The sequence below is a fragment of the Rhinolophus sinicus genome, linkage group LG03 (genome assembly GCF_036562045.2).
Source record: "Rhinolophus sinicus isolate RSC01 linkage group LG03, ASM3656204v1, whole genome shotgun sequence".
Classification (NCBI taxonomy): domain Eukaryota; kingdom Metazoa; phylum Chordata; class Mammalia; order Chiroptera; family Rhinolophidae; genus Rhinolophus; species Rhinolophus sinicus.
In genome coordinates this window covers 179,002,732-179,016,835 of record NC_133753.1, presented here as the reverse complement: position 1 = coordinate 179,016,835, position 14,104 = coordinate 179,002,732, and the positions used below count along the sequence as shown (strand labels likewise).

The following is a 14,104-nucleotide window of genomic DNA, read 5'->3' as shown; positions in this document are numbered from 1 at the left end:
AAGGCGGATGCTGGGCTTCTGGTTTTTCAGCCTTCCTTCTACACTGCAGTTTCAATACACCCATAAAAATGACAGACAAAAAGGATCTGCTGTTCAAATGCTCTGAAGCTCAGTAACTTCAATTCTGTTGTTTTGTTTTAAGAATAATAATACTTAGAGCAGCCACTGTGCCCTTCTGCCTTGCAACACAACCATGATTCCTCTCAGATTCGGGGCAGAGAACTTCTGGTCTCAGGGAAGTAAGCTGAGCCACACCAACCTTGGTTCCCCCACACCAACCCCCAAAAGACATCCCCGCCTAATTCCCTGGACACTGAATGTTACTTTCCATGGCAGAAAGGAGCTTGCAGATGTGTTTGAGGTACAGAATCTGAGATGGGGAGGTTATCCTGAATTATCTGGGGGGGACCCAATATAATCAGAGCCTTTAAAAGCAGAGACCCTTTCCCAAAAGCAGAGACTCAGAGGTGCAACAGAAGAAGAGGCAGGAGATCTTCAAAGCACGGAAGACCTCGACCACACTGCTGGTTTTGAAGATGAAGGAAAGGGTCCATGAACCAAGGAACGTACATGGCCTCTAGAAGCGGGAAATAGCCCCTACCTGCCAGCCAGCAAGGAAACAAGGATTTCAAACATACAGACACAAGAAACTGAACTCACCAACAATATGAATGAGCAAGAAAATAAATTCTCTCCAGTAGACACCGTGAATTAGCCACTGAGACCCAAGTATGACTTGTGACCTGCAGAACCGTGCGATAATAAATGTACGTGTTTCTGGTAATTTGTTATGGCAGCGACACAAAATGAATCCCTGAGGAAGACAAGTGATGCAGTTCTGGAGAAGAGATGGGAGAAGAGATCGAGGGAACTTGGGCCAAGTTACTAGAGGAAGACTCACCCAACACTGCCCTCTGCCTCCCGTGTCTGGTGAGTAAAGACAGAGGTGTGTAAGGGCGCGATGCCTGGAGCGTCTGCAGTCACCCTGCAACTGTGGGGGATGCTCCGAAAGACAGCAGATGCCAACCTAAAGCCCTGCCATCACTGAGCCACTGAACAAACCCTGGCCACCACCTCCCTCCAGACATCTTGTTGAGAAAAATAATTCGGCTCATTTCAGTCTTGATGAGTCAAGTACTATTACAGCCTTGCGCAGCATGACCTTGGAGGCACGTTCTGAGAAACACACCATTATGCAATTCTGTGGTGTATGAACATCACAGAGTGCACTGACACACACCTGGACGGTCCAGCCTACTATCTACCTGGGCTGCATGGTGCAGCCCTTTGCTCCTAGGCTACAAGCCTGTAGAGCATGTTACCATATAAAATAACGTGAGATTAAAGGAAACACAGGAGAAAATGACGCGATCAAGAGACGCAGAAAACACGAGACACATAGGGCTGCCGCCAATGTAACACTTTTTAAAGTAGAAAGAGTACACTCTAAAATAAGACTAAAAGTATAGTGATAGTATTGTAAATACATAAACGAGTAACAGAGTCGTTCACTGTCATGACCAAGGACTATGTACTGTCCATCACTGTGTGCGCTGTACTTCATACAACTGGCAGCTCAGCAGGTGTATTTATACCAGCATCACCACAAACACGTGAGTAATGCGTTGCACTGTGATGTAACGATGGCTCCAAAGTCACTAGGCGACAGTCTTCAGCTCCGTAGACTCTTACGGGACCACCATCATACATGCAGCCCATCACGGACCAAACTGCCGCTATGCAGTGCACGACTGTACTTACAGCAACGTTCTTCACTGACAAATACACTCTTTCCAGAGATGGTCTGAGGGTTAAACAATGTAACACGAGAAGCATGGAGTGAAGTTCTGGTACCATCAGAGGGTTTGGCATGCGAGCCTTCCCTTCCCTGGATTATATGAATTATGACTTAAAATCCTGCTCTAATTTTTCAAGTACAGTATCACACCCTATGAGAGGTTTCTTCCAAACACAGGTGAGTCCCCACAAATAAGGATTCAGTCCGAGTAAAAGCTATTTTCACAAAATTCCAAACAACAGAACGCTCTTATCTGACCCCATGCACTAAATCTAACATCTCCAAGCTCATGTGTCCCAAATCTGGGGATATTCTTTCCTTTCTCTTTCATTTAATCAATGAACATTACTGTGTGTCTATCCTGTGGCAAATGTGCCTAAATTACTGGGATGGAGGCACAACGCCTGTTGGGAAGAAAAGAGAGTACAACAAGCGAGTGTCAAGCAGTAAAATGGAGATGGAAGAAAGAAAAGGGGAAGAGAAACGAGCATACGGAGATCGCGGAGTCCATCACAGCACTGAGAATACAGGTGTGCTAAGCCCCAGGAGCCCTGTCTCAAGCAGCATGTGTGCTGAGTGTCTAAAACCCCACTAAGGGTGACCAACCTGCCACTCCACAAACCAGCAGATATGCACAAGAGACGTCCTATGTTCTCTTCGGTCAAGGACACACTTGTAGGGGACAACTCAAATTCTTGCTTATTTCCCATTTTGGGACACACACACACACACACACACACACCACAAACTGCATAAAGTAGTTAAAAGTGAGAGCTTACAATACGACTAGTATCGAACTAGCAGTGTCATAAAAATGCAGAACAAAGAGATACTTTAATTAATCTACTGCACTCTTGCCTATGTAACACAACTTTTGTCTACAATACTGGTTCTCAAACGGGGTGTGGGGGGGAGTCCCCCAGGGGACACTGGGCAATGTCTAAAGACAGCTTTGGTTACCAAAACTGGGGAGGGACTTTACTGGCATGTAGTATAGAGCCCGGAGATGCAGTTCAACGTCCCACAAGGCACAGGGCAGGTCCCACCACAAAGAATTCTCCAGCCCAAAATGCCGGTAGTTGCGAGGTTGAGAAACCCTGGTCTATAGCCTCTGTCCTACTTCAGACGTACCACCTGATCCATGGGGTCACTGGAGTAGTAGTTTTCTGAGTGGGTACAGCGAATCCACACAGGCTTCAGAAGTTCTTCTTCTTCTTCCTCATTTTTGTCAGGAAGCGTCTCCTCTAGCTCTTTTTCCTTGATTGAGGTATAATTCTTCTCTTTGCCAGAGCTCTGGTTGTCGCTCCATCTGTCTTTTTCTTCCTCCCAACGCGCTCTCTTCTTCTCCCTACTTGGGGAGCGACTTCAAAAGGAGGCGAAGGAGGCTAATTATTAAAAATGTCTTTCTATTGTAAAAGCATACTACTTCACCTGTTCCGTTCATTTTTCACCTAAAATAAAAATGCCATGCGAAACCACCATCTTTACTTTTGTTCAACCAGCGAGTCCCAAGCACCAGTCTGGTGGCATCAGAATCACCTGAAGTTACTTGTTTAAAAATACAAATTCCCAGGCCCTACCCCAGGTCTACTTACTGATTCACAGTCTCCGGGGGTGGGGCCCAAGAATCTGTATTTTTAATAATCTCCCCAGGTAATTCTGGTGTGCATCCAGCAGGTTCAGGAACAACTGGTAAACCATAATTCCTAGAAGAGAAAGATACTTGGGAAGTACTTGGAAATCTCCACGTATAGACAACTTCAGCAATGAGAACACTAGCTTTGAGACCTCCACATCCTGCTTTGCTAAGAAAAAAAAAAAAAGGCTTCACAAACATGGTCTCAACTTGGCCCTAAGTTTAGCCTGAGGACCATAATCCAAAAATGAACTGTTATGTCATCCCTCCACATCTCTCTGGAAGCTCAGTCAGATATTACTACTTCATGAACCAGGACTTTGCGTAATTCTGATCCCCACAAATACTAATAATATTAACTTAATTAAAAAATCGTAAAAACAACTCTATCTCCTTGAATTTCTGGAGTCTGAAATTTGCAAAAGCCCATCCAATGGATGCTCTTGGAGGGAAGAACCCATAGGACAGATTTTCATTTAAGCCCAAGAAATTTAGGTGGAACCATACAGATCTTAAGAATCCAGCCAAGGAGAGTAACCGCTTTATTCAAGTTACGTTGGCAGCCTCTGTGGCTCCACTAACAGTTACTATTATCCAAGAAAGTTTACAGCTGGATCAAAGTCACAAATTAACTCTTTCCATCAATTCTACCACTAACTTCTAATTTTATGAAAGGAAAAGTGTGAGTGTGTTAGGTGTGTATACATCGGGGGAAGGGGTGGGTAACTAGAAAGATTATATATATTACTTATTGATATAACATCTAAATGTTACAGTGTACATCATTAGCTTTGTTACCAGAAAAAGTTACTGCAAAGTAAAACGTATATACAGAGTGCCATTATGTGTACATATTTTTTTTGGCACCCTCTGTATGTTCACTGCAAACAAATAAATAAATAAAGCATTAACAAAACTAAAACAAAAATCACCATAACACAACACAAAGAACCACTATTTCACAAATGTGTTGAAACATATAAATATATAAATAAATCTATACAAGCTTTAACAAAGCAACTGCCCTTACTCAGTGGTAAATCAGGAACACCTTTCTAATATTTTAATACATCTATAACTGAACCATTTTTAATAAATGCATATTATTCTTTCATATGTATATACCATAATTGAACAAATCCGATCAGTCATTTTGGTTGTTACCATTTTTTTTTTTTTTTTTTTGCCATTGTAACCAATGCTGTCATGAACACATTTGATCTCTGAACACCTGCCAGGTTATTTCAAACAGTGTGCATGTACATTTTCTTAAGTCTTCTCTACAGATAGGTAGCGCCATGCTAGACTACCATCAAAACCATATTGAATTCCCATTTCCACATATCCTGTCAACATGATATTTTTAATATTTGCCATTCTGATGAAAAAAGTGTCTCATTTAATTCAACTTGCAATTTTTTATCACTACTGAAATGATACATTTCACGTGCACTTCTTTTATGAACTTCCCAGCTATATGCTGTGCCAATATTTTTTAAATTAGGATTGTAGTCCTTTTTATTTACTGAAAGACTCTTTTAGTAAGATAACCACCCTACTTCTGTCATATGTAACATAACCTTTTTCAGTTTTTTGTTTTCCTTTTAATTCTATCTGCTTATTGCTACATATAACTTTCATATGGCCAAATCTACATATTTTTTAATGTATGAGTCCTCTTTAGTGTTATGCTTGTAATCCTTTCCCATCTCGAGATTAAATATTTTCTATTTTCTTCATTTACTTTTAACAGTAAATTTTTTTACTCTCTCTCTCTCCAAGATCTAAGGCAGAAATTTAATTGCAGTTTTTTCCTCCACATGGCTTGCCAATTGTCCTGTTTCTCCTCTGATCTGAAAAAACAACTTTATGGGAGATGTCAATTTTTACATTTACTTGAATGTTGCTCAGTATATTTCATTGATCTATTTATACCCACATCAAATTGTTTTCTTAGGTGTTTACAGAACATTTTTATACTACTAAAGCTGCATGATAATTTTTCTTCATTATTCTCACCTCTATTCCAAAGAATCTGACTCCTTATGAAGTTCTAAAACTCACACTTCAACTGGTTACATAAAAATCATAGATTACTTTGAAACAAAACTGGTATTCTTACAATACTATCTTCCAATTCTACTATGGGACTATGGCATGCCCTCCATTCATTTATATCACCTTCCCTGTCATCAGCTACATTTATGTTTTCTTCCCATTGATCTACATATTTAAATTTATTAACATTTAATTTTAATTGATTTAAGTTTTCTACAGCGAATCAATATTTTTTTTTCCATTACATTTTCTCAGTAGGTATTCCTGGTTTATTTGTGAAGGCTATTAATTTTGGCATGCTTATTTTATAAATGTCAACCTCAGTGAGTTAATTCTCATTGTCTCTTTGCTGATCCACTTGAATTTTCCTGATAACATTAGCTAATAATGGCAACTTAGTGCCCAGTGGTGCGGTTTTGTTTGTTTTGGGTGCTTACTGCCAGCCCGAGACTCTGCTAAGCACTTCACTGACACTCATATTTAATCCTTCCAAGAACCCTATGAGGCGGCTATGAACATCCCCTACAGAGGAAACAGAATTAGAAATTATGTCATTTGCCCAATATCACAAAGCTAGTGAGTGGTAAACGCTAATATAGATGTTTGTCACAGACATTTTGACATGTACTAAAAATCCCACTAAATGTTTACTGTTACCAAGAAACACGGGCAAAAGACAGCTTCACCCCATCCCCTTCAGGCAGGTATACGGAATGATGGATGGTCAGGGTTGTCTGTTGTGAACATCAATTACTATATCCTTTTTTTCTTTTTTTAACTCTTTGAGGAGCATTTCAAAACAGGGTATCTTTTATAGGTAAATGTCTCTGGCATTTCAAATTTCAAAATCCAAGCTCGAAATTGTTTCCTAATAATATGCTTTATTACAAACTATGATAACTTTTCCTCCTTTTCAATATTTACATCTCTAATTTTTATTTTCTCATCTACTGTACTAGGTAGAACTCACAGAATCAAAGTCTCTGCCTTCTCCACAAGCAACTGAACATGGAGAAGAAACCACTAAATTGAAGAGGTTCCCAGCACTTTACATTACAAGCCATCAGCCTCAAATGGGTCCTCAATGATTTCCACCAACACAACACCTTGGCTTTTTTCCTATCCTTGTCTCTTCCTCACGCCCTTTCTCACTGAACAAACTCTTCCTAGTGAATCCCGTCTAATCCATGGCATTTAGTATTTCCATCCAGGATCTCTTTTCTGAATTTGACACCTGGATATCCAATTAACCACCACACAAATCCATGCAGTTGTCTGTCAGATACTCGAACTCCACATGCCCCAAAATGAACCTGTCCTCTTCTTCTTCCTTAGTGTTCCCCACCCTCAACAGGGATAACAGACCTCAGCTGAAGCCTGTTGAGACTTCTTCCCTCACTATCAGTTACCAAGTCCTACTGACTATCTAGGTATCTAGTCACCACCTCTAATTACCTCTGCTTTTTCCCATTACCACTGCCCAGGTCTAGGCACAATCACTTCTTTCACAAATTACTACAAAAGGATTTTAAACTCATTTCCCGACCTCCAGGCTTGACCTTCTCATAGCATTTCTCCACACTGCAACCTTCACACATGCTCTTTTCTGTTCCCCTACGACCCCCCTCCCCTAATGCAGTCCTCTGCATACTTTAGGTATCTATAAAATGTCAATTTCTCTATGACTATCCTAGACTGCTTTTCACTGCTGTGTTCCCAGAGCAACATGTCACTGCTCTATCAAGAACATTTCTCACAGCACTTAACTGTCATGTTCCTGCAAAGTAGAGGCTGTTGCTAATGACTGTATCACTTGCACCAGTACAATACTTAGGACACACAGTAATACAATGTTTTCCTTTGCTTGTTGATTAAGTGATACAATGTTTTCCTTTGCTTGTTGATTAAGTGATACAATGTTTTCCTTTGCTCGTTGATTAAGTGATACAATGTTTTCCTTTGCTTGTTGATTAAGTGATACAATGTTAGGTGAGTGATAGGCAATGGGGCCTCCTTGTGTTTTTCCTAACTTGTATGGGAAGGCCTATAAGGTTGCAGCATTAAATCTGGTTCTTTTGAGATGGTGTTGATCATGTTCATCATGAGATAAAGCCCTCCATCATGATGAAGATGATGAAGTGCGCTGATATTCCCAGTATACCAAAGTTTCTACTCAGAAATGAATTCTGATTTTATTTGAAAAATACCTAATAGGCAGGTACTCAGAAAATTCTATTGATTTTCACACGAAGGATTAGTTGCATATTTCCTAATACTAACCTATCTGTCCATGCCATTTCGGAAGAAACTCTCATTTTTTTTTAACACACTACAGAAAACAACTTGTTAGTCCACGATCAGTATTTTCATATCCATATTCATAAGAAAGACTGTATTTTAGTTTTCTTTTCACTGGTTAGGTTTTGCCATTTGAGTTTTTCTGATAACACAGCATGAGCTGGACTTTCCGTCCATCTTCTTCAGTGTTCTAGAACAGTTAAAAACTCTTTTACAAATTCTTTTACAAATTCAACTTTTTCAATTTTTTCCCCAGTTATTGGCCTATTAAAATTTTCTGCTTCTTGTGTGAAATTTCTAAATTTTGGTTTCATAAAAATCAACCTATCGCATCCAAGTTTTACAATTTTTTAAATAAAATATCTGTACTTAATACTAATGCATTATAATTTTTAAATCTCCTTCATTCCTATAATGATACATTCTTTCTCATACTTAATGGAATGTATGTTTTTCTCTTGCTTTGCTACTTTTTGAATTGTATGACCTTTCAAAGAAATTTGCATTTGTTTACAAATACCATTGTTTCCCCGAAAATAAGACCTAGCTGGACCATCAGCTCTAATGCATCTTTTGGGGCAAAAATTAATATAAGACCTGGTATTATATCATATTATACGCGGTTTTATATTAAAGTAGGACTGGGTCTTACATTAATTTTTGCTCCGAAAGACACATTAGATGGTCCAGCTAGATCTCATTTTCGGGGAAATATGGTAGTATTGTTATAACGCTATTGTGTTTTCTATTTCATTAATTTATTTTATCTTTGAATACCTTTTCCTGCTTTTATTATACTCTACCAATTTCTAGAACCAAATAATCAAATAATAATTATATACATATAGTTATCATTTATTTGCTACTAACTTTGGGCCCAGTTCTAAGTATTTTACATGTATTATCTCAATAAATATTCACCATTCATGGTAAGTATAACAGTCCTTATTTTAGACAAAGACATTAAAGCTTAAAAAGGTTAGATAACTGCCCAAAACCAAAGTTGGGAGAACTGATAATTGACCCCAAATCTGTCATACTCCAGAGTGCTATTCTTAATAACCATTACGTAAGACCATGAATTTTACTTCTCGGTATAGAATTGGTTACATCCTGTAATTCTGGTTTATAGCAATCTCAATATCATTTTTCTAAATAAAGTATACCTGCAATTTGGTTTTTTTCTAAAAAAAAAAGTACATTTAAAGACATAATTATGAATTTGTAAGGTTTTTAAAAAAAAACTTGAATTATTAATGTATACTTTTACAGCAATTGAGGTCAGAAAAAGTGGCCTGTATAATTTCTAATTTTTGCAAATTTATCAAGAAATTTCCTTGTGCCTAATCAACACATCTTGAAAGTAAAGATTTTTAAGTTACTGCTGCTTTAGCTTTTCATGGGGCATTTGGGAAGACTCGTAGGCTACGTTGAAGACTTGGCCGATAATTTGCATAAGCACAAAATCTGAATTCAAGGAGATAATCTTCTGACTTCTTTCAGTGTGAACTCCTTGCTTACCTTCCAGATCTCTTATACTCTTTTTTGTAGGACCTTTCCAGAGATGGTGACCGTCGGCTGTCCCGATGCCTGTGTCTCTCCCGTTCCCGCTCTCTTAAAGGAATTAATACACAGAGCTGTTTTCAACAGAAAGACTCAAAAACACCATCTCTTTTCCCTGAATTCATCTTCTAAATAAATGGACCTCGCCTAAGGATTTTTCAGGTACTATTCTCTATGGGACACTTTTATTCATCCTTCAATTGTTAGACGATTAAAGGGGCTTTTCACTTTACAGAAGTTAACTAACTTGTTTTCTTTACAGAAAGAAATCATACTTGATGCTAAGCAACAAAGGGAATTTTATCATAATCTATAAAGACCTTCCAAGCAGCCAATACTTGGTTATTTAACCTACACGGAAAACTTTAAAGGGTTCTACTGTCTACTGATATCTAGGAAACTCCCAAATTCATCCATCAAATAAATGCAAAGTAAAGCTTTTATAGTAAAGATTAGCATGATGTTCTACAATGAAACAGTTCTAAACTTACACAGGTTATAGGTCTGAGCTGTAGTTCTAGCTATCACTAACTGCCAAGAGACTATAAGTCACTTTGCCTTTAAATGTTATTTTTATCTACAAAAAACTCTAAATGGAGACTCTGAGGTTACTCAATGTAAAAATAGAATGAAGAATTTTAAAATCTCCCTATGTAAAACTGGGAAAACTTAATAATAATTTAATAAGTACAACGAATATCTGGAACAAAAATCAGAATTCCAGTGTGTTTGAATCACAAATCTAAGGGAAATAACCACCCAATCTTAGAATGAAAAAAAAAAAATGCTGTATTAGCCTGAGTCCAGCAAAAAGACTTTAAAAATGAACTCAAAAATATCCCACAACCTATAGCCAAAAAGAAGAAATGAAAATACACTGAAATCAAAACTTAAAAAACTGACAGAGAGATCCGTGACTGCTTACATGTCAAAACGAGAATTGTTTCTTTCACTTAAAGATCAACACTTCCTCAAGGAAGACTCCTTTGAAAAATATACTTTTGACATATACATAACGCCTCAGGCAAACAGCAGCTGCCCAAAATAAAGTAGCCAGAGTACAGGATTCTACATACTTTATCTGACACACTTCTAAAATTACAGTCTACTCTTAGGCAGTAAATCCCAACTAGTGAGCAGTACAACATGACAAAGATATAACGTAATTTGTATTGTATCATGGCTGCTGAAAAGAACGATTACCTATATTTTCAAATAAAAACTCTACATAGAAGATATACCTAATTTTGTTTGTTTTTTAACATCTAGGCAATAGAATTTTGCACTCAAGAACAGCACTGCTGATGATGACTGCTACCTCTAGGTGGGTATGAATTCAAAAGACCAATTTGGATATAAATCTCATCAGTAACACTATATGATGAACCCATTTAAAGCAAGAAAGACAATGTTTGGGTTACTTTTCCAAAGACTCCTCCTTGTTTATGAGCACTAAGATATTCCTCAGGTACAGAATACTAGCTCTCCAACGGCTACACATTGTCCTCAATAGACAGCTATAGCAGTTACTGTGCTACAGCACTACTCAGTGCTGGGAACCCTCTGCCTTAACTGCGCTGCCAACAACATGCTCAGTGCACTGCATCTGTGGCTGATTCTTTTCCCATTTCCCACAGTAACTTTGACTTTTCATGATAACAAACACATATATTCACTTCTTCACAAATTTTCTCTAGAAAAAGTTTGCCCTAAAATAATCCTGTAATTATTATTGAACCACATTTCTAAGGAGGAGAAAAAGAAGGAAAATGGTATTTGAAAAAGGACAGATTCACTTACCCCAAGAAGCAAGGGGCGAGGTAGCAGAGGACACTATAGAATTTGCATCAACTTACCATAATCTAATGCATAAATTTGTGAAGTTTTGGTTTTCTCCAATATACTTCTAGAAGTTATAGTAGGTCTTCACATGGTTCACGTTTATTGCACAGAAGCACTGCATATAAGACAGATGACTGACACCCTACTTAAGACCCCAAAGGGAGCCGATTATAAGGTGGCTGTGACACTAAGGCAGCTCCAGAGCAAACACCCCAAGTACAGCTTCATAAAACAACTCCAATATAAATGGAGGCCACTTAGAAAGATGAGCTACCTGCCTATGTAGGCCCCTCACAGTCAAGGAGCTGTGGTTTAGGATAATGGAGATTAACAGTAATTCTTCTGGCACTTGATTTCACTTACTGATAGACAACCTCAGTTAACAAGATATCTGAGTGTCTTCTTACAAACACATAACTTCAAGCGTAAGCCTGGATGGAAAAATTTAGGATTTTACAGCAGAACCCTAAAACTTCAGCTCTATCTTGAATACCATAAAGCAGAAAAACAAATGCTATCCAGAAGACTGAAGTTTGCAGCAAAATGTTTCCCCAGAGAGAGGATTATTAATAATCATTTTAAAGTCTGAAGCAAACTATTAACAAATTCTTTCCACTTTAGATTTTCATCATTAAATTGTAAAATATTAATAAACTATCAAAGGTCTCTGCCAACTAGTCCGTCACAGAATAATGAGGAACAAAATTGACGAGGAACAGTAATTCAAGCTGCAAAGATTTAAAAGTCTACCGACTCAGTCAGCTTTAGCTCACCAGAAATCAGTCATCTCTGCAAGAAACACATTCCCTTTTCCCTTCCACTGGGGTCAGGAAGAGGCAGCCAACGCCTTTCAAGCACTCGTCACTTTCTTCAGGGCTAAGAATGACCACCATCATTTTACTGGCAAAATGTTCAGTCACAATCAAACCGGCAGCCATGAGAACAACATGGAAACTGAAAAGTGAACTGATCGCATAGTTGCTAAGACCAACTCTCTACAAACCCACCTAATGCAGTGACCTGGTTTGGGGGGCTCAAACGTTTTCATCACAGAAGTTCCACAAGACAATGAAGGTAAACTGATCATTGTCACAGAAAGAGAAGCACCATTACTAGCCTGCTAAGTGGAAAACCTAGAACCTTCATCAACATAAAGAGTTCACTGAAGGTACAAGTAAATATTAGCATAACCATCACCTGTGTATTTTTATTTTTCCATCTAAACCAATGGGTCTTAGACTTTTGGGTATTATATTCATACTACCTCTTGAGAATATGCTGTTTAAGCTACCAATTTACTTATTAAAAAACATACATACACATAAAATTTTGCATGTCACTTCGGATCATTTCTAGAAGCGCATCTATGAATCCCTGTTTAAGAACACCTGCTGAAAACCTTATTCTCTTGTGCATACAGACATTTGGTCTTTTGGGAAAAAAAATGTAATCTGAAATGGAACAGTATTTTTTAAATACAACTTTCTTCAGTATGAATTTCAGTGCAGCAAAGGCAGGTCAAAAGCAATTTTGAAAACTACAATTTTGATAATGTGTAACTATTATTTCATTTCACAAGGAAACAATGTACAACAGACTTCCACTTATCTGAAAACATCAGAAAGTAAGTTCTGCTTTCTGTTAATTAGTTTGGTTCTTAATTGGTAATATACACAGATCACCAATTCCAAAATAATCCAAGTGCTGTAACCTGAAACGATGATCATACTGCACCTCATTAAATATAACGCCAAAAAATCTGTAAGCTCGCACACTGGATCATCATTAAAATGTCAGCTGCATTATGCAGCGTAATCAGCGTCCATCGAAATGAAATCTACATTGATGATTTTGGAATGCTTTTCAAAGGTGGCTTTTTCTGACATCAATTTCTCATCAGTTGTCTGTTCCACTTTACAACGGCCCAAAATATGCTTTCTTTCCTTTTATACACTAAATGGACTGCTGGACCTTTGTGGTTTGGTTTGCTGACAAACAGAAACGGCCTGTGTCTGGGCCTCTGCAGTTCGCTAACCACCACATGGGTTTTACCTGCTGCGCTCATAGCTCCGGTGGCGAGATGGCGTTCTCCCTCGGTCGTAATCGGATCTGTAGCGGCTGTCTTGTCTCCTCCTGTCAGGGCTGCGGCCGCGTTCCCGCCGCTCCAGGGACCGATGCCTCTCGCCTCGCCCGTGACTGTGATCCCGGTGCCTGTGGTCGTCATAGTGCTTGAGCCTTTCTGGGGACCTTCTCTCACTGGGAGCCTTGGGCAGTGGGTATGGAGGGAGATGCCTAAAATGAGGACTGCTGCTGTTGTTAGCACTGGGTGGGAAAGAACTGGGGTTGTTCTGGAAGCTATTAAAATTGGGAGGTGGGAAATTGTGGTGCGAATATCCCGGGGGATACTGATAATTGACCTGCTGTGGCATGACCGGAGGGGGTGGGGGGTGGGGCATGGAAGGAGGGGGCATCATGAAAGGGAAAGTGCCTTGTCCAGGAGGTGCTCCAGGGACTGGGGGGTTATTAGGACAGGGCATCGGAGGCGGCATGGGAGGAAAACAGGGAGGTACTGGGAAGGGGGGCCTCATCTGGTGGTTGGGGAAGGGGGGTCGGATTGGGCAGGGGGGAAGAGGGCCTTGTGCTGACGGCGGCATGGGGGGAGGGAAGGGAACAAAGTCTGGTCGTGGAGGCAGAAAATTGGGAGCTGGAGAGTTCGAGAACGTGGTGGAAGGAGCACTTGGAGGTTCATATTGATATTGCACGGGAGGCTGCTGAGGGTGAAGCAGTCTCAGATTTTGGGGCCTGAAGGCTGGTGCTGAGGGTCTGGCTCCATGTCCTCCTCGCCCTCGGGGACATCCTCGCCCCGGGTGGAATGACATTCTATGGCTTTGTTGGAAGAAAGAAAAAGA

At 39.4% G+C, this 14,104-nt stretch overlaps 1 protein-coding gene across 14 annotated transcripts in view; it reads right to left on the bottom strand.

Moving 5' to 3' along the window:
- DROSHA (drosha ribonuclease III) overlaps window positions 1-14,104 on the bottom strand; it is a 111,561-nt gene that overhangs the window by 92,801 nt on the left and 4,656 nt on the right. For 10 of the 14 annotated variants that reach the window (XM_074329031.1, XM_074329033.1, XM_074329035.1 and 7 more), the window contains 4 exons: window positions 13,248-14,081; window positions 9,312-9,404; window positions 3,394-3,504; window positions 2,930-3,161 (listed from right to left, as the gene is read on the bottom strand). In XM_074329031.1, the coding sequence (XP_074185132.1) occupies window positions 2,930-3,161; window positions 3,394-3,504; window positions 9,312-9,404; window positions 13,248-14,081 (1,270 nt within the window). The remainder of the gene's footprint in view (window positions 1-2,929; window positions 3,162-3,393; window positions 3,505-9,311; window positions 9,405-13,247; window positions 14,082-14,104) is intronic. The other 4 variants (XM_074329040.1, XM_074329041.1, XM_074329039.1 and 1 more) reach the window with 3 other exon arrangements.